This window comes from Dama dama, chromosome 3, assembly GCF_033118175.1.
Source record: "Dama dama isolate Ldn47 chromosome 3, ASM3311817v1, whole genome shotgun sequence".
NCBI classification, from domain to species: Eukaryota; Metazoa; Chordata; class Mammalia; order Artiodactyla; family Cervidae; genus Dama; species Dama dama.
The window spans coordinates 18735762-18755934 of NC_083683.1; the positions used below are offsets into that span (position 1 = coordinate 18735762).

General features: G+C 49.4%; 1 protein-coding gene across 1 annotated transcript; it reads left to right on the top strand.

The window, feature by feature from the left end:
* The first annotated feature begins 17063 nt into the window (after positions 1-17063).
* On the top strand, positions 17064-18041 carry LOC133041333 (14-3-3 protein zeta/delta-like). The gene has a single exon (XM_061121863.1). It carries the CDS (start codon positions 17153-17155, stop codon positions 17888-17890), a length of 738 nt encoding a protein of 245 aa, XP_060977846.1. The 5' UTR covers positions 17064-17152; the 3' UTR covers positions 17891-18041.
* The last annotated feature ends 2132 nt before the right edge of the window (positions 18042-20173 follow it).

Here is a 20173-nt window from a genome sequence, read left to right on the forward strand (position 1 = left end):
CCAGGGGCTCAGTGACGGACCACCAGTGTCTGTCGGCAAAGGGCACCTCGCCAAGCAGGAAGACAGCGAGCTAGGTAGCAACCACAACAGGCAGGGTCAGAGGCACGGTCAGAGCCTTTGGAGGCCAGGGGAGGAGAGGAATGTGACCCAGTCGGGGGGCAGGAGACTGCCTGGAGAAGGCTCAGCTGAGACTGACCACATCCCACATCACAGTAAAGGGCACTCAGGGTCCCAGAGAGCAGGGTACGCATTGGCTCTTCTCCTCACACACTGGGCCTTGGGCAAGGCTCGCCCAACTCTGAACTCTTTCCCTAATATACACAAGGGGGTTGGCCCTTCCAGCACCTTCATTCGGGGTCCTAAGGACTGGGGGCTGAGCAGGGTGTAGAAAGGCAGGGAGAAGCAGGGAGGCGATGGGCTGAGTGCCTATGCGCTTCACACCAATGTGTGTAGAAGCAGAGGTGCTGAGAGGCCCTGCACATCATTTTAATGAGTTTGGACTTGACCCCAAGGGCAATGGGGTGCCAGAGAAGAGTTTGGAAGTATAAAATCAGACTGTATGGCTTGCATGCAAATCTTGTCTCTGTCCCTTCCTGGATGCCTTTGAGCAAGTCATATAAACTCTCTGAGCCCAGTTTTCTTACCAGTGACATGGTGTGAATAATGTTATGTATTTCTTGTGGTCATGGTGGGTTTCATCAGGTTAGCACATGGAGCTGGAAATATCCTGGTCCCCCACGCGTTCCCATCACCATATCTCCGAGCCTCTGACTCACTCTGCAGGGGGAGGGTCACAGGTCCCTCCCTGGAGGGACTGGACTGGACCTCGCTCCAAGCAGGAAGGGGAGAGCAGATGGAGAGGATGGGAGGTGCCATGCTGTGAGCAAAGGCACTGTGGTGTCTGTTTTCCTTACAGCTGTAATTTACCAATCTTCAACTTAATTTAAGTCTCAAACATTACCTAAGTGTGCACAGGAGAGCAGCGACATGAGACCAAGGGACAAAAAACACCCTGGGACATGAAAGGCCAGGAAACAAAAGGCTGGAAAATTGGCCACCATAAAAAATATGCAAGATACTGCTTATTAAAATGCATTATAAGCAAAGGGAAAGGTAAACGATACATGTTTGCTATAGAAAGGGCTGATATACTTAGTATATAAAGGGTTCTTATAAATCAACAAGAGAAAAGGACACAGTGGGATTGTGAACCTCCCATCCTCAGTGGGGGACGTGTCAGGAATGTCCACACCCAGAGCCTCAGCCTGAGCTGGGCCCTCACCACGAAAAGCCCTGCTCTGCGTTTCATCTTTCAAGTTCTAAGGATGCCTCTCTGGGAAGCTTTCCAAGAGTTCCCTGGGTGCCCTGCCAGGGGCCTGCAGCACATTTCCTAGAACCCTGGAATCGAATGCCTAGCTTCTGCTGAGTGCCTGGCACTGAACCCAAGAGCAGCCCAGGTGCGATGCCCTACGTGTCTTTGAGCAAGGAGGGAGTAAGTTGTGGAGAGAAGCACTGTGTCCACCATCACCCGGCCCGGAGCAGCAGGTCCAAGCCCCACCCCACGACCTGGCCTCTGTCCCTCTGCGTCCAGCCACCTCCTCCCTAAGGAGGCCTCCCGACCGAGAGCTGCCTTGCCTCACGGCAGTCTGGGCCCAGTGTGAGGCCTTCCAGGCAGAGGTCAGGCAGGACACGGCCCGACTCCCACCCTCAGTGCCCCGCTGACCTGGATGCTTGCTAGGGGAGCAAAGGGACAGATGTTTTCTCAGCCTCCCTCTTCTCCCGCTCCTCATCTTGTAAATCTTGTAAATCTGGCTTCTCACCAGGAATGCCTGACAGGCCTCTGAGGTCCAGGGTTCACCCTGGGATGGGCTGGAGGCTGTGCTCTGACATGAGTCCGGGAAAACAGAGTGGGCTTCCAGATGACCCATCATTCCACCCAGGATCCTCTGGAGAGCTGGGCTCCAGGAGCACAGCCAAGGCCGTAGGGCCTGCTCAACAGACTGGACATTCACTCACTCGGCAGACACCGCCTGGGCCTCCACTGTGTGCAGACATGGTACTCAGGGCCAAGGTTGCATGGGGGCAAGGCAGACAAAAAACATGCTGGGGAGAAGAGAACCGGGTCATTCCAGAGGCAAAGTGGGCACAGGAAGCCCTCTCTGAGGGGGTGACATGTGATTTGAGGCCTGCAGGAGGAGACAGCAGTGTTCTTGCAAGTGGGAAGAGCAAGGACAAAGGCCCTGAGGCTGGGATGTCACTCCACGTGCTTAAGGAACTGTAGGGAGGCAGCAGGGCTAGAGCTGCATGTGCCAGGGGAAGGCAGGGGCACCTGAGCTTCCTCTTTCTCACCTGCCAGCAGCAAGAACAATCCACACCCCAGAAATGGCTTTTGGAGGAAACATCCCCACATCCTGCCTTGCTCCAGGAGACTGAGGCTCGGGTGGAAAAGCAGCAAGCTAGAGGGTGTCTGACCTGATCCACTGCAGCCTCACACTGGCCTCACCAGCGCAGACGCTCTCCAACCCTAACAACTGGAACTGTGCACCCACGTGGACACTGTGACACGTGCTACTTCCGTTCACACTATGGTTCCTTTGGATAATCACAACAGACTGGGGCTCAGAGAGGGTGAGCATCACGCCCAGGGCCACACAGCTGGTCCACCCAGAGCTGGGTAGGAATCCCTGGAGTCCAGATTCAGGGCCATGGAGATCAAGACTCAGGAACTGACCACATGTCTGGCCCCGATGTCTCCAGGAAAAACCAGAGTTTTCTCCAAGGGGCTCAGGACCGCCTCCTACAGGAAGCCTTCCCAGCCTGCCTCTCCTTCATGGCAAACTAATATGTGGGAAGGCAGGGGCTCCTGAGAGCCCAAGACTAGGGGACAGGGGCCTGGCATCTGGACTGTATTAGGCCCTGGTGTCCTGTGTGGCCTTGAGCCAGCAGCCCTCTCTGAGCCTGTGCCCAGGAAGATGAGGCAGATTGTGGGGGCAGTTTCCCCAAGAGCAGGAAACACGGCCACTGAGAGCCCCAGGAAAAGCTTTCTCCTACCTGAAACTTTTATTTAGCACCAACTGTATGCATCTTTTAACAATCCTGAGACACTGCCCCAAGAGGATGCAACAGGGTCAGAGAGAATCCAGTGCCCCAAAGCTACAGGCTAGCCAGTGCCATCCTCAGGCCGGGCATCCTAGAGAGGTCATGCATTCCCAGGGGCTGGGGCACCTGACCAGAAGCCAAGGGATGGGGAGGCTTCTCCCGCCTTCATATGAACCATCAGCGCCGCCAGCAGCCAGGGCTGGGGAGTCCTCCCGCATACAGTCCCAGCCTTGCTGGCTCCAGCCTGCCCTCCTCTACCTCTGAGGCCTGTGTTTATATGACTAATCCCTGTCTCATTTCCAAATCTGTGAAAGGGACCCAGTTCTACTGCCTGCCTGCCTGTTAGTCTACACACAGTGCCCAGAGCCCAGTCCAGCACACAAAGGCATGCACATGCATGTGCACACGTCCTGCATGGACAGACGGCCTGGGGTGTGTGTGCATGTGATTCCGGGAGCGTCAGGGTGTGCACGCACCTGGCCCCAGTTTGTTTCCCCAGAAACAGATCTAGAGTGGAGGATTTGGGAGCAGGCCATTCACTTGGGAGGTGACCCGAGGACAGTGCTGGAAGCAGGTGCTATGGGAGACGAGGCTGCAGTGGCCGGGAGTCAGGATGCTGTGGTTCATGGCACAGCTGCGTGGCCAGAGGTGGCACTCAGGCAGAGACCAGGGCGTGAGGTGCAAAGCTCCCACACCAAGCGGTGCACATCTGCACACCCCTGCTTCTCTGGGAACATCAGGAAAGGGGCCTGGGCTGTGTCCTCACGAGGGCACATCTGTGCCTCCATCGCACCAGGGCTGGCCAAGCTGGGGCGAGTCTCCATGTGTCTGTTCTTGCACACATGTATGTGTACGTGTGAGCTGTGTGTACACGCATGTGTACGAGGTGTGACACAGTCATGCACACATGCTCAGGCTACATGCATGCACTTAAGTCCCTCACCTGACCCTGGCTGTGGCTGTGCGGTAATGGAGATGGCCTGGTCACCCTGATAATGCGGCAGGAGCTGGCTAAGCTGGGGCATCCTTGGTTCAAAAGGAAAAAAAAAAAAAAGTCAAACCACTGAACACACGGAGGAGCAGGACGGCTAAGAGGGTGAGGCTCTGGCCAGGCTCACCCCAGGCTCCACTCGCTGCCTGGCCTGCCTGGCCTTGAGCCAGTGACGGCTGCCAGAGCCAGGACGTGAGTCCTCGACCCAGCGGGCAGGCCGTTCGCGGTGTGGGGGCCCTTCAGAGTCCAGGGAGCCCAGCTGGCAAGGCAGCAGGCAGGGACAGGGCTGCGTGGCGCCGCCCTGCAGGGTCACCAGGCCCCAGAGGAGGGCGCTCCAGACACCAGGCACTTGGCAAACCAGGGGCCGCGGGGCGGAGCCGCACACGAGTCACCCTTTGCCGCCTATTAAGGCGCTAATTTCACGTGCTGCCTTGAGGCCAGGGCAGTAACCCAGGTCATGTGATGATTTATTCACCAGCTCCCATCCCTTTCGTGTCCCCACGACCAGCTCCTCAGCCTCGCTGCCCTGCCGGCTGGGGAGGGAGGTGTATCCTTGCTTGCAACCATTGCCCGCTATTTATATCTCATCAGATGGAACCAGCAGCGTGCCACTCCGCACAGGCAGCCACCGGGCAGTGTCAGGCCGAGTGGAGGTGCTCACACTCTTGCTCAGGAGCCTGGGCCAGAACTCGGCTCACATCTACAGGGGCTTTGCCCTACCTGCTCACTGCATCCTGGGAAAGCCCTCTGAGGGAGGGCCGGCTGTGGTCCCCATTGGGCAGATAAGGAAACTGAGAGCTAAAGTGAGCTCTCCAAGGCCACACAGCCTGTAAGACGCAGAGCTGGGGACTAAGCCCTGCCAGGCCGTCCCCAAAGCCTGGGCCTTGGCTGCACAGCAAAGACCTCCCCAGTTGAGTCCCAGAGGTATGGGACTCATTAGATTCCTGTTTCACAGAAGAGGAAACTGAGGCTCAGAGAGGTGAAGGGACCCACCCATGGTCACACAGCCAGGAAGGGAAGCCAGACATATGACCGTGCCTGGTAATGTGCCCTAATCCATGCCCTGGTGACCCTCCGGCGCGTGCAGGGAGCAGCCCCCGGGGAGGGAAGGGGGAGAGAATGGCCCAGCATAGCCAGTCCCCACTGCTACCTGAAGCAGAAGCCATGTGGGGCCCCTTCACCCTGTGAGGTGGCCCTGCCTCAATGCCCAGCCCACTTCCCAGACAGCTGTGGAGGCCAGCTTGCCTGGCTCTGGTGCCTCCAAGGGCCCAGCCGTCAGCACAGGGACGCGTGTGAAGAGACCTGGCATCCTACAGCTGACCTCTGACCATTGCCCTCACCCATCACCCAGCCACAGCAGCACTGGCCGGCAGATTTCGGGAATCCCTTGCCATCCCTCAGGCATCCCGTAATCCCTGGCTTGTCCTGAGACCCTGGGAACCGAGACAGCTAGAACTCTGGCTGCCAGAGGGCAGCATGGGGCCCTCTCAGGGCCTCAGTGTCCTCATCTGTAAGACAGGTACACACAGGCCCTCTGAGGGGGGTTGGGCACTCGAGACGTGGGGCCCAGCACCAGGCCTTCACACAGCAACCACTCAGCCTGTGGCCACTGTGAAGGCTTTCATGTCGGCGTTTGCAAAGAGGGAAGCAGCTCACCTGCGACCCACGGAGCTGCATGGGCTCTGCGGTGTGCCAGTTCTGGGCTTAGATTCCAACTCCGACTCCTCGGTTGCGTGTTCAGGCACCTGGCAGCCCCTCTGAGCCACGGTCTCCCTGCCTTCCCGCAGGCCTGTCCAGGTGTGTGCCAGACTCCGCTCCAGCCTCAGCAAGCGCCTGAGAGTCTAACAGTTCTTATCCCACTCGACCCCAAGGCCAGGGCAGCTGACACTTCTGAGGGACACCTCTGCCTGGGCCTGCCCTCGGGGGCCCAGTGAGGGCCTTCAGTGCCCAGGCCATGAGGCACAGCCCCTCCCCACGCTCCCCCAGCCAGTCCACAACCCTGCCTGTGCGCCAAAGATGTGCAATCCTAGGACTGCAGCTCAGACGAGGCCAGGCTGTGGGCAGCTCACCGGCCTCTCGGGGCCTCAGGTCCCCATCTGTAATGTGCGGGCATTCAGACATGGCTGCTGAGAGGACTGATAAGTTCATAATGAGCCTAGAGAAGAGTGACCACCGTCACTGGGCCAAGCACCAGGGGGACAGCAGGAGGGACCCACTCACTCCAGCCCTGGCCCCGCTATGTGCTCATGTTCTGTTTCCAGGCCTGCCAGGCCCCCGGAGTCCTCAAGCATGTCCAGGCAACCCTTTTCTGTGGCCCCAGCAGGGCCTAGAAAGAGTTTCTGGAGAGAAGATGGATGCACGTTTTCCGACGGTTCGCCTCTGGCAATGCTGAATCCCAGCAGCTCCCACTGGCAGAGTGCCAGCACTGGCCAACTTCTGCCTTGTCCCTCGGGCTGGGTCTGGGGCCACCCGTGACCCTCCATGGCCCCTGGCTTTCTTTGTGTCACACAAACCCTGGCCACAATAGGTATCGCAAGCTTATGGATCTGATCCATCACTGGAGTCACCCAGCACAATGCCGGGCATGAGTGAGGGCTGATGTCTGTGTGTAGAACCAGAAATGCATGTGCACGCCCACCTGGTCCCCAGGAATTTATCTTGATGCTCTCCCTTAAGCCTCCCGAGAGTCCTTCTTTGACACCAGAAGCAACTGGGGCACAGGAAGGTGGCCTCTGAACGCTGAGGACCATGTGGGCTGTGACCAGCAATGGCAGCAGCCCCCTTGAGCCCTGGTGGCACCCCCAGCCCCGAGCTTAAAGGAGGCCACATTCTAGCCCCAATGTAGGCCCTCAGTGGAGATGTGGAGGCTGCACTCGGGTCTCTGCGGCCTGCTGTGTGTAATGGGTTGTAGGGACAAGCCCAGCACCTGGCAGTGTGCGCTCAGCCATCAGCTGTGGAAGGAAGGGATGGGGGTCCTAACTGTCCAGGGTCCCCCAGCCTCCTGCCACTCAGGCCTCCACCTCCTATTGACCGGTCGCCCTTTCAGGGGTCTCAGGCCCCCAGAGGGGCATTAAAGATCCTGGCACCAGGTTAGCAGCCAGCAGACAGTGATGGCCCCATAAGCAAAGAAGAGGAGGCACCAGGCCTTGCACAAAGGCAGGGAGTTGCAGAGACTCTGTGCCCATGAGCAAGGGCAGCATGGGGGCAAGGTGAGCAGGCTGGCCCTGAAAGTAGGCAGGGATGTGGGGGCAGACCATTTGGGGGCCCTGAAGCTGGGCTTCTGAAGGCTACTCTGTCAGCCACAGCCAGACTTCTAGACGGAGGCTCAGAGGCACACCCCAGGCCCCGGAAAGTCCCTGAACCCCTCTGAGCCTCGTGCCTTCCTCTGTAAATGGGGTAAGAAGAGCACTGGCACCTCCCAGGGTCACCTCAGGGAAGTCATGCATCGACACCCATGAAAGCAAAAGACAGCAGAAGCTTCCAGGAGCATCCTTTCCTGAGACCCAGGAGCCCACTCTCCCTGCAGCCTGGGAGGGGAATGGAGGGGTGAGACCCAGGAGCCCGCTCTCCCTGCAGCTGGGGAGGGGATTGGATGGGTGATGGGGGCAGGAAACCCACGAGCTGGGGAGATGCTGGGATGGAGTGCAGGATGGGGGAGAGCAGAAAGCACTGGGACCTAAAAGTTACTGAGGGTCTGAGCATGACACATGGGGCAGTGGGGCCCAAACCCTTAGGTGCTACACACACGCAGTGGCACGGCTCTCCCCCACTGCACCGTCGGCTGCATCTGCTTCACTGGTCAGAGTGCACACACTCCTCATGCCTGCTTACACACTCAGACACATGCCCTCCACACAGTCACGGCCCTGCACGGCCACAGAACACACAGCCAAGCGCCACACCCCCTACACTGCCCACTGTCCACGGCCGTCCACACTGTCTACCATTCACACAGCCTGACCCTGTCTACAAGATTGGTCCCAAGCCTACCCTCTGAACCCATTTGCTTGGGCTCCAGCCGCTGAGGATGCTGTGTTGTTAAGAGGGGGACACAGAAAGGAGGGTGGGGGGTCCGTGAGACCGTGCACTCCCACAGCAGCTGCACCCCAGGCTGAGGGGAGCCAGGTGGCTTGGAACCCCTCCAAATCCAGCCACCAGCATAGCGCTGATGGGAGCTCCTGCCAGCTCCTCAGTGCTGACAGGCTGATTAGGGAGTGGGGGCCAGCTGCGCCCCTGCCTCCCACCAGAGCAGCTGCAGCCTTTGAGGGGTACTGAGGGAAGGGCTTCTATTCCTTGCCTGCCTTTCTGCCATCCCTGCAGCAGGCAGACCCACCTTTCCCTGGGGAGCCCACGCCTGGGGGACTGGGCATGGCAGGGCATGCACACGTCTACATCTCTGGCCCTCAAGTGAGCACACGCTGAGCGCCTACTATGTGCCAGGCCTGTGGGACGCAGGAATCCCACGGCTCCACTTGGGTCTGGAGTGGGCAACATGTGACTCCATCGCACGCCCGGTGACATGGAACTCAGGGGCTCCTCAGCTCACCAGGATCCACTCCTATGAGGGCACACGCCAAAGAGACATGGACCCAACTGCAGCCTGACATGGCTGACCCGGTGAGCAGCGTCCACCCCGGCCTTTCCCCTCAGGACCCCTCTTGGTTCCTCCCCAAGTCCACATGGATCTCTGCTCAGATGACCCTGCCCTGTCATAGGTTCTCTGGCCACTCACTCAAGTCATCCATGGACACGTGAGGGCCGGGATTCTTTTTTACCTCAAGAGTCTTTCTTAGAGCAGTTTTAGGTTTACAACAATGCTGAGGGGAGGGAACAGAGAGTTGCCATTTACCCTGACCCCACACACGCACAGCCTCCCTAATGGGGAGGATCAATATTCCTCAATAGTGCAGGGCCTTTGCTATGACCCATGGCCCTGCCTGGGCACAGCAGCATCACCCAGAGTCCCACAGGTTACGTCAGGACTTGCTTGTGGTAGGTTTGAACAAATCGACAGAGACTTGCATCTGCCGTGACGATGTCACACAGAACAGCTCACTCTCTACAAGCCCTGTGCTCCGCCTACCCGTCTTCCCTTCTCCGCCCCCGGCAACCACCGATCTGCCTGCCGTTTGCATAGCTCTGCCTTTTCCAGAACAGGAGGCAGCTGGAATCACGTGGCGCAGCATGCAGCCCTTCAGGACTGGCTTCTGTCACTTAGCCGCGTGCATCCGGGTTCTTCCATGTCTTTTCATGGCTTGAAGGCTCATTTCGTTTTAGTGCTAAAGGATATTGTGCTGTCAGGGTGGACCACAGTCGAGTCATCCATCACCTGCTGAAGGACATCTTGGTCACTTCCACGTTTTAGCAATGACCAATTAAAGCTGCTAGAAATGTCTGCATGCAGGGTTTTGTGTGGATATCAGTTTTCAGCTTCCTTGGGTAAATACCAAGGGGTATCATTGTGGGGTCATATGGTAAAGTATGTTTAGTTTTATAGGAAACAGTCAAACTGTCTTCCAAAGTGACTATACCATTTGTATTCCATCAGCACTGATGAGAGTTCCTGTTGCTCCACCTCCTCGCCAGCCCATCTAAAGGTGTGTAGTGGTATCTCACTGTTGTTTTGACTTATACTTCCCTGCAGATAAATAATATAGAGCATCTTTTCATATGTTTACTCACCATCTGTATGCCTTCTTTTGCTGAGGTATCTGTTCAGGTCTCTCGTCCATTTTTCCCTAATGTCTGTTTGTCATTTGTTCTCTATTGCTGCGTGTTAGGAGTTTTTGGTTTGTTTTCGATAACAGCCCTTGATCAGATGTGTCTTTTGCAAATATTTTCTCCCTGTCTGAAACTTGTCTTCTAATACTATTGACATCGTCTTTCCCAGAGCAGGAGTTTTCAATTTTAATGAAGTCCATCCGGCTTATCCATTATTTCTTTCATGGACCATGCCTTTGATACTGCATCTAAAAAGCCATAACTATACCAAGGTCATCTTAGTTTTCTCCTACACTATCCTCTAGGAGTTTCGTAGCTTTGTGCCTGACATTTACATCTGCGACCCAGTCTCAGTTAAGCCTGCTGAAGAGTGTGTGGTTTGTGTCCAGATTAAGTTCTTTGCATGTGAACATCTGCTGTTTCCAGCTCCATTTGTTGAAAGACTCTCCTTGCTCCACTGGCAGTGATCTGTTGGCTGTGTTTGTGTCAATCTGTTTCTGGGCTCTCTGTTTTGCTCCACTGATCTATCTGTCTCTTCCGTTGCCAGTCCCACACTGTCTCAATTACTGTAGCTTTATAGCAAGTCTTTAGGTCAGTTAGTGTCAGTCCTACAACATTGTTCTTGTCCTTCAATAATGTGTTGGCTGTTCTGGGTCCATCACCTCTCCATACAAACTTTAGAATTAGTTTGTCAATATCTACTAAATAACTTTCTGGGATTTTGATTGGGATACATTGAACCTATAGATCAACCTGGGAATAGCTGATATCTAATACTGAATCTTCCTATCCATTAACATGGAATATCTCTCCATTTATTTAGCTTTCCTTTGAATTCATTCATCAGAGTTTTGTTGGATTTATATCTAGGTAGTTTCTTTTGAGGCTTCTCTGGTAGCTCAGGTGGTAAAGAATCACCTGCAATACAGGAGACCCAGGTTTGATTCCTGGGTTGGGAAGACCCCCCAGAGAAGGGATAGGCTATCCAGTACAGTATTCACGGGCTTCCCTGGTGGCTCAGATGGTAAAAATTGCCTGCAATGTGGGAAACCTAGATTTGACCCCTGGGTTGGGAAGATCCCCTGTAGGAGGGCATGGCAACCCACTTCAGCATTCTCGCCTGGAGAATCCTCCTGGACAGAGGAGCCTGGTGAACACGACTATGCGACTAAGGACAGCACAGCACAGTTTCATTGGGGAGTGCTGCTGCGACTCATGGGGTTGCAAAGAGTCGGACATGACTGAGCGACTGGACTGAACTGAACTGAATACAAATGGTATTGTGATATTAATTCTAGATTTCACTTGTTTACTGCTAGTGGATATGAAAGCAATTGACTTTTGTACATTAACCTTGTATCCTACAACCTTGCTTTAACTGCTTATTATTCAGTTCAGTTCAGTTCAGTCACTCAGTCGTGTCCGACTCTTTGTGACCCCATGAATCGCAGCATGCCAGGCCTCCCTGTCCATCACCAACTCCCGGAGTCTACCCAAACCCATGCCCATCGAGTCTGTGATGCCATCTTATCTTCTGTCGTCCCCTTCTCCTCCTGCCCCCAATCCCTCCTAGCATCAGGGTCTTTTTAGGTTGGTACAAAAGTAATTGTGGTTTTACACTGTTACACTTTGCCATCTGATGTTGGAATACATTCTTAAATAAAGATGGTTATATTATACATCATTTTAATGTACATATTTTGCTTTATGTTTCTTTTTTTCTTTGCTAATGACTTATTACTTGCTGTTTATTTTATATGTAGTAAAGACCATGGAAATGATGTTAGACAAAAAGCAAATTCAAGCAGTTTTCTTATTCAAGTTCAAAATGGGTTGTAAAGCAGTGGAGACAACTTGCAACATCAACAGTGTGTTTGGCCCAGGAACTGCTAACAGAGGTACAGTGCAGTGATGGCTCAAGAAGTTTTTCAAAGGAGATGAGAGCCTTGAAGATGAGGAGCATAGTGGCCAGCCATCACAAGTTGACAACAACCAGCTAAGAGCAATCATCAAAGCTGATCCTCTCACAGCTACATGAGAAGTTGCCAGAGAACTCAATGTCAACCATTCAATGGTCATTCAGCATCTGAAGCAAATTGGAAAGGTTAAAAGCTCAATAAGTGGGTGTCTCGTGAGCTGACCAAAAATCAAAATCATCATTTTGAAGTGTCATCTTCTCTTATTCTATGCAACAACAACAAGCCATTTCTCTATCAGATTATTGTGACATGTGATGAAACGTGTATTTTATATGATGACCAGCAATGACCAGTTCAGTGGTTAGACCACTAAGAAGCTCCAAAGCACTTCCCAAAGCCAAACTTGCACCAAAAGATGGTCATGGTGGCTAATTGGTGGTCTGCTGCCCATCTGATCCACTACAGCTTTCTGAATCCTGGTGAAACCATTAAATCTGAGAAGTATGCTCAGCAAATCAATGAGATGCACCCAAAATTGCAATGCCTACAGTCTTACTGGTCAACTGAATGTCACACAACCAGTGCTTCAAAAGTTGAACAACTTGGGTTATGAAGTTTTTCCCTCATCTGCCATATTCACCTGACCTCTTGCCAACTGACTACCACTTCTTAAAGCTTCTTGACAGCTTTTTGCAGGGAAAACACTTCCACAACGAGCAGGAGGCAGAAAATGCTTTCCAAGACCTCATCTATTCCCAAAACATGGGCTTTTAACACTGCAGGAATAAACACACTGACTTCCTTATTTCTCATTGGTAAAAATGTATTGATTGTAATGGTTCCTATTTCGAGTAATCAAGATGTGTTTGAACCTAGTTATAATGATTTAAAATGCACATCTGAAACCACAATTACATTTACACCAATCTAAATAGTTCCATGGGCTTCCCTGGAATGCTCAGTCTTGTCTGACTCTTTGCAACCCCATGCACTGCTGCACGCCAGGCCTCCTTGGCCATCACCAACTCCTGGAGATCGCTCAAACTCGTGTCCATCAAGTCTCCAATGCCATTCAACCATCTCATCCTCTGTCGTCCCCTTCTCCTCCTGCCTTCACTCCTTCCCAGCATCAGGGTCTTTTCCAATGAATCAGTTCTTCACATTAGGTGGCCAAAGTACTGGAGTTTCAGCTTCAGCATCAGTCCTTCCAATGAATATTCAGGACTGATTTCCTTTAGGATGGACTGGTTGGATCTCCTTGCAGTCCAAGGGACTCTCAAGAGTCTTCTCCAATGCCACAGTTCAAAAGCATCAATTCTTTGGTGCTCAGCTTCCTTTACAGTCCAACTGTCACATCCATACATGACTACTGGAAAAACCATAGCTTTGACTAGATGGACCTTTGTTGGGAAAGTAATGTCTCTCCTTTTTAATATGCTGTCTAGGTTTGCCAGAGCTTTTCTTCCAAGGAGCAAGCGTCTTTTAATTTCATGGTTGCAGTCACCATCTGCAGTGATTTTTGGAGCCCAAGAAAATAGAGTCTCTCACTGTTTTCATTGTTTTCCCATCTATTTGCCATGAAGTGATGGGAATGGATGCCATGATCTTCATTTTTTGAATGTTGAGTTTTAAGCTAGTTGTTTCGCTCTCCTGTTTCACCCCCATCAAGAGGCTCTTTAGTACCTCTGCACTTTCTGCCTTTATAGTGGTGTCATCTGCATATCTGAGGTTGCTGATATTTCTCCTGGCAATCTTGAATCCAATTTGTGATTCATCCAGCCCAGCATTTCACATAATGCAGTCTGCGTATAAATTAAACAAGCAGGGTGGCAATGTACACCCTTGTTGTGCTCCTTTCTCAATTCTGAACCAGTCAGCTGCTCCACGTCTGGTTCTAACTGTTGCTTCTTTGCTAGCATACAGGTTTCTCAGGAGACAGATAAGGTGGACTGGTATTGCCATCTCTTTAATAGGTTTGTTTCTGTACATTTTTACTCCTTCAAAGCCTCTGATCTAGTCTTATTTCTTCATACATGGCAGAGTTACCCAGGACATCTAAACTTCCCTTGTGATTTTCTGATGACCATTACTCCCCTATTCCAAGAATTCTCAAAAAAATTAAGCTCTTCAAAGGCAAACATTTTTATGTTACATATATATGTTTTCTTAGCTATTGACACTACCACATAATACAAAGCTGAATGTCACTTACCATTAGTTGCTCTTCAAATAAGTGCCATTATGGGGGAAAATGTAATTTCAAACCCTAGGTTTTACTTAATAGGACTTATATACTATTATTTGTTGTTAATACACTGCTGGGGGCCTTTGGTAAATCACTTATCAGATTTAAGTTTTACTTACATTTTCTACTAATTTCCCATCATACTTATTACACAGGGTTATGATCAGGGTTAAAGAAGGTCATGGTTGAAAGGGCATTTTGAACAACAGTATTAGTATAGGATGGGCTTCCTTGGTGGCTCAGACAGTAAAGAATACACTTACAATGTGGGAGACCTGTGTTCAACCCCTGGGTTGGGAAGATCCCCTGGAGGAGTACATGGCTACCCACTCTGGTATTCTTGCCTGGAGGATCCCCATGAACAGAGGAGCCTGGTGGGCTACAGTCCATGGAGTTGCAAAGAGTTGGACACAGCATTAGTATAGGGTATTGTTATTTTTTTAATCACATAAGTTATCACAGTCAACCTAGCTATAGGAATTAGATAAACCACTTCATTAATTTCAACTAAAACAACTTAAAGATTTCTCAATAAAGAAAAATTTTAAGTATGAAAATATCACAGATATTGTATGATCAATAAACCTGAAAAATAATTTCCATCAAATCAGAGAATAGTGACAAATATGAAAAGAAAGTCTAGTTTTTGTTTGTTTGTTTAGTTTAAAACAGTGCATATTCTATCATTTCATACTACTTATAATAAAAATTATGGTTGGCTTCTTCATCTGTGATTCTTACCTTTACATTAATATCACTTAATATCCCTGAGTTTTTTAAAAACTTAAAACTTAAACAGTTTTTTTTCTACTGTTTTATGTTGTACCTAAATGTTTACTCATTTATTAAGGTTTTATTGTTCCTTTATTTTCAAAGCCAAGTTACTTTCTTGCTTCACCTTTGTAAACTGTCATTTATAAGAGCATTTGCCTCATAACCAGATTTTCTGTCTTCTTTCATTTTGTTTTGGAAAGGATAGTTTCTTTATTTGGTCTCTTTTATTAAAATATTTTTGCATGAGAATCTTCTGAATATAGGCTACTGTATATTAGTCTTTTGTTGTTGGTATTTGGAAAGAATGGATCGGGGGAGATTTTCAAGATAGTGGGGAAGAAGATGGGGAGACCAACTTCTTGCTAACAAATACATCAAAAATTCATCTGCATGTGGAGCAACTCCTACAGAACATCTGAACGCAGGCAGAAGACCTCAGACTTCCAAAAAGGCAAGCCAGTCTCCTCAGAACGAGGTGTGTATGTTAGTCGCTCAGTCGTGTCCGACTCTTTACAACCCCATGAACTGTAGCCCACCAGGCTCCTCTGTCCATGGAATTTCCCAGGCAAAAATAGTGGAGTGGGTTGCCATTCCCTTCTCCAGGGGATCTTCCTGACCCATTGATCAAACCTGAGTCTTCTACATTGCAGGCAGATTCTTCACCTTCTGAGTCACCTAATGGCAAGTCAGAATGAGGTAGGGAAAAAGATAAAGACAAATAAAGAGGCAAATGATTTCTGGATGGGGACCTGCACCTCAGGGAGGGAGTTATTAAGGAGGAAAAGTGTCCTCACACTTGGAAACCTCCTCATGGGGGGATGCAGGAGAAAGCTTCAGAATTCCAGAGAGGAATGCAGCAACAGGTGCCCCAGAGGCAAAACAGAGAAAATTCACCAGAGATCATTGCCTAACAGCGCTTTTCCAGCCTAGAAGCTTCTCACATGCCCACACCCATAACAAGTGGGGGCTGGAGGCTCAGGCTCAGGCTCCTGCTATGGGAGTCAGGGAGAGGACTGGGGTTAACTGCCATAGAGGCAGTCTGAGGGGGTTAGTATGACACAGCTGAGGGAGTTCAGGGAAGGCTGGGCTGCCCGGAAAGGCAAGAGATCACTGCCGCCGGGACACTCCTTCCACACTCTCACAGGCAGTGGCTATGTGCCTGGTGGTGGTCACCAAAGCTGGCAGGAGCACCGGTGCCAGTGGTGGAGCTAGACAGAACCGCAGCCTATCATCCCAGAGTGGGGAACATGAGCCACTAGCTACGGCCACAGCCAAGGAGAGTGCCTGAGGCAGCAGACAAAATGCTGCTGCCGTGGTCCCGAATCCAGAAGTGAGCAGTAAGTGGTCACAGGCTCCTGCACACACCCTGATGGGAGCCTAAGCAGCGTGGCTCTTCCTAGGGACACAGAGAGTGGGGCCAAGTCCTCTAGGAGACCACATGGCATACCTCGGACTGTAGTAACATCTGATGGGTCTCGACCACCACAGGCTCTTCCAGTAGGTCTCACGTGTGGCCGCCAGGTCACTCCCTCTCCCAAGCTCAGCTGAACAAGTGAGCCCGGACGAGCCTTGGCCTTCGCCCCCTCTTGTCTGGGTGGGGAACAAACATGAACCAGGAGGCAGCCTACAAGCAGGGACACCCAGAACCAGAGCGGAACCCCAGGGGTGTGGGACCAAACAAGAAGGAGGGGAATGAGATCCTGCAGTGGCTTCAGTCCCTTCATCTGGCCTGAGCCTGGACTTTAGGGACAACTGTGGATTATGGGAGCAAGTATAAGCTGGAGTAAGGCAAGCTCTGAGCCTGAGCTTACCCCACATTGCCCACAACAGGTTCAGAGAACTCTCTAGAAATATTGGAGGATTTCCTGACTAGGCAGATTGACTGGAGCACACACTGTGTCAAGCAGAAAAAGGAAGAATCATGAAGACCTTCTTCTCACACTCTATATATAATTTTCTTTTTTTTTAATTTTTTCATATTGTTGTAATGTTGTTCTTTCTTTTTGGTCTTTAATTTCTATTTTCATGACCTATTTTCCTTTTTTAAAATATAGATATTTATAATAAATTCATTTAATTTTTATTTTATTCATATTTTTACAGTACTGTCTAGTTCTTCTTCATGTTTTCCATGTTTTTGATTTTGAAATTTTGCTCGTCTAGTTTTTAGTATTCATTTTCACTTGTGGGTTTGTTTATTGGCTTGACTGCTCTCTTCTTTTTGACTCAGGTTTCTATCCTTTCCCCACCCTCTTTTCTCTCTCTTCTTTTCTCTTTGAAAGTGTGTGAGTCTTGGTGAGCTGCGAGATCCAGGGACAGAGTCTCAGCCTCGCTATTGCCGCCCAGAGACTGCTGATCCCCGTCTGTCCGTTGCCACCTACTCCGGACACAGAACATCCAGTCATGGATAAAAATGAGCTGGTACAGAAGGCCAAACTGGCTGAGCAGGCTGAGCGATATGATGACATGGCAGCCTGCATGAAGTCTGTAACTGAGCAAGGAGCTGAATTATCTAGTGAGGAGAGGAATCTTCTCTCAGTTGCTTATAAAAATGTTGTAGGAGCCTGTAGGTCATCTTGGAGGGTCATCTCCAGTATTGAGCAAAAGACGGAAGGTGCTGAGAAAAAACAGCAGATGGCTCGAGAATACAGAGAGAGAATAGAGACCGAGCTAAGAGATATCTGCAATGATGTACTGTCTCTTTTGGAAAAGTTCTTGATCCCCAATGCTTCACAAGCAGAGAGCAAAGTCTTCTATTTGAAAATGAAAGGAGACTCCTACTGCTACTTGGCTGAGGTTGTGGCTGGTGATGACAAGAAAGGGATTGTGGATCAGTCACAGCAAGCATACCAAGAAGCTTTTGAAATCAGCAAAAAGGAAATGCAACCAACACATCCTATCAGACTGGGTCTGGCCCTTAACTTCTCTGTGTTCTATTATGAGATTCTGAACTCCCCTGAGAAAGCCTGCTCTCTTGCAAAGACAGCATTTGATGAAGCCATTGCTGAACTTGATACATTAAGTGAAGAGTCATACAAAGACAGCATGCTAATAATGCAGTTACTGAGAGATAATTTGACATTGTGGACATCGGATATGCAAGGAGATGAAGCTGAAGCAGGAGAAGGAGGGGGAAATTAACCGGCCTTCCAACTTTTGTCTGCCTCATTCTAAAATTTACACAGTAGACCATTTGTCATCCATGCTGTCCCACAAATAGTTTTTTGTTTACGATTTATGACAGGTTTATGTTACTTCTATTTGAATTTCTATATTTCCCATGTGGTTTTTATGTTTAATATTAGGGGAGTAGAGCCAGTTAACATTTAGGGAGTTATCTGTTTTCATCTTGGCCAATATTGGGATGTGGAATTTTTATACAAGTTATAAATGTTTGGCATAGTACTTTTGGTACATTGTGGCTTCACAAGGGCCAGTGTTAAAACTACTTCCGTGACTAAGCAAAGAAAACTGCCTGCATATTGGTATGTCCTGGTGGGGAATAAAAGGGATAATTGGTTCCAGTCCCAGGTGTAGTTGTGGGTACTTCTTAGGTTTGGAGCACTTACAAAGCTGTAGCAGAAATGGATATCCCGTGGATATCGCGTGTTAAACCATGTGTTATCTGTGGAATACTCAGACGCAGTGTGCACACTGTTGACTGCAGCTACAGGAGTGTTCCTTTAGTTGTGACCCAGTTTACTCTCGATAAGGGCAGAAACGGTTCACATTCCATTATTTGCAAAGTTACCTGCTGTTTGCTTTCATTATTTTTGCTACACTCATTTTATTTGCATTTAAATATTTTAGGCAACCTAAGAACAAATGTACAAGTAAAGATGCAGTAAAAATGAATTGCTTGATATTCATTACTTCATGTATATCAAGCACAGCAGTAAAACAAAAACCCATATATTTAACTTTTTTTAGTTGTTTTTTTTTTTTTTGCTTTTGTGATTTTTTTTTTTTTTTTTGATACTTGCCTAACATGCATGTGCTGTAAAAAAATAGTTAACAGGGAAATAACTTGAGATGATGGCTAGCTTTATTTAATGTCTTATGAGATTTTCATGAACAATCCAAGCATAATTGTTAAGAACATGTGTATTAAGTTCAAGTAAGTGGAATAAAAGTTTTATGAATGGAAAAAAAAAAAAAGAAAGTGTGTGAGTCTCTTTGGGTGTTCTTGGCTACTGAGTATTGTTTCACCATTAGTCTTGGGGATTTGTCTGCTGAACTGCGTGGCGTATGAAATCTTGGTGCTGCAGTAAGGGTCTGGGCCTGAATTACCAAGGTGGGAGACAAAAGTCTAGGACTCTGCACCACTCGAGAACTCCAGATGCTATGGAACATTAATTGGTGAGAATTCTCCCAGAGGCCTCCATCTCACACTAAGACCAAGCCCCACTCAAATGTCAGCAAGCTTAAGTGCTGGATGTCTGACTGCAAACCTTTAGCCAAAGAGGAACACAACCCTGCTCCTTAGCAGAAGGCTGCCCAAAGCCATACCAAGCCCACAGACACATCAAAACACACCACCAGACGTGGCACCGCCCTCCAGGGAGACAATGTCCAGCTCCATCCACCAGAGAACAGGCACAAATCCCTCCAACCAGGAAACTTGAACAAAGCATGGGTCCAAACCCACCCATGGGGACAGACTCCACAAGTAAGGGGACCTACAACCTTCCAGCCTATAGACAGGAGACCCCAAACATAGGAAATTAAGCAAAATGAATAGACAGACAAACATGCAGCAAATGAAAGAATACAGTATAAAACCACCGACCAAAAATATGAAAGGAAATAAGCAATTTACCTGAAAAAGAATACAGAGTAATGATAGTAAAGATGATCCAAAATCTTGGAAGTAAAATGGAGGCATAGATAAATAGACTAGAGGCATAAGAGATGCAGAAAATATAAGAAATGTTTAAGAAGGACTTAGTAGAATAACAGAATAGACAATCAGCAATGAATAACACAATAAATGAGATTAAAAAATGCACTAGAGTGAGGTAACAACAGAATAAATAGGTAGAAGAACAGATAAGTGAGCTGGAAGATAGAAGAGTGGAAATAACTAAACCAGAGCAGGACAAAGAAAATAAAATAAATGAGGATGGTCTCAGAGGCCTCTGGGACAACATTATTTACATCCACATTGAAATTAGAGTGGTCCCAGAAGAAGAGGAGAAAAACGGTATGAAAATATGTGTGGAGATTATACTCAGAAACTTCCTTAACATGGGAAATGAAATAGCCACCCAATTTAGGAAGCCCACAGAGTCCCATACCATGGATAAACCCAAGGAAAAATATACCAAGACACATATGAATCAAACCAACAAAAATTAAACCCAAAGTACAAATTTTAAAAGCAATAAGGGAACAGAAACAAATGATATACAAAGAGATCCACAT

Bases quoted from the DNA above. Each gene is read 5' to 3' on its own strand.
- LOC133041333 (XM_061121863.1), top strand. From the start codon at position 17,153: ATGGATAAAAATGAGCTGGTACAGAAGGCCAAACTGGCTGAGCAGGCT.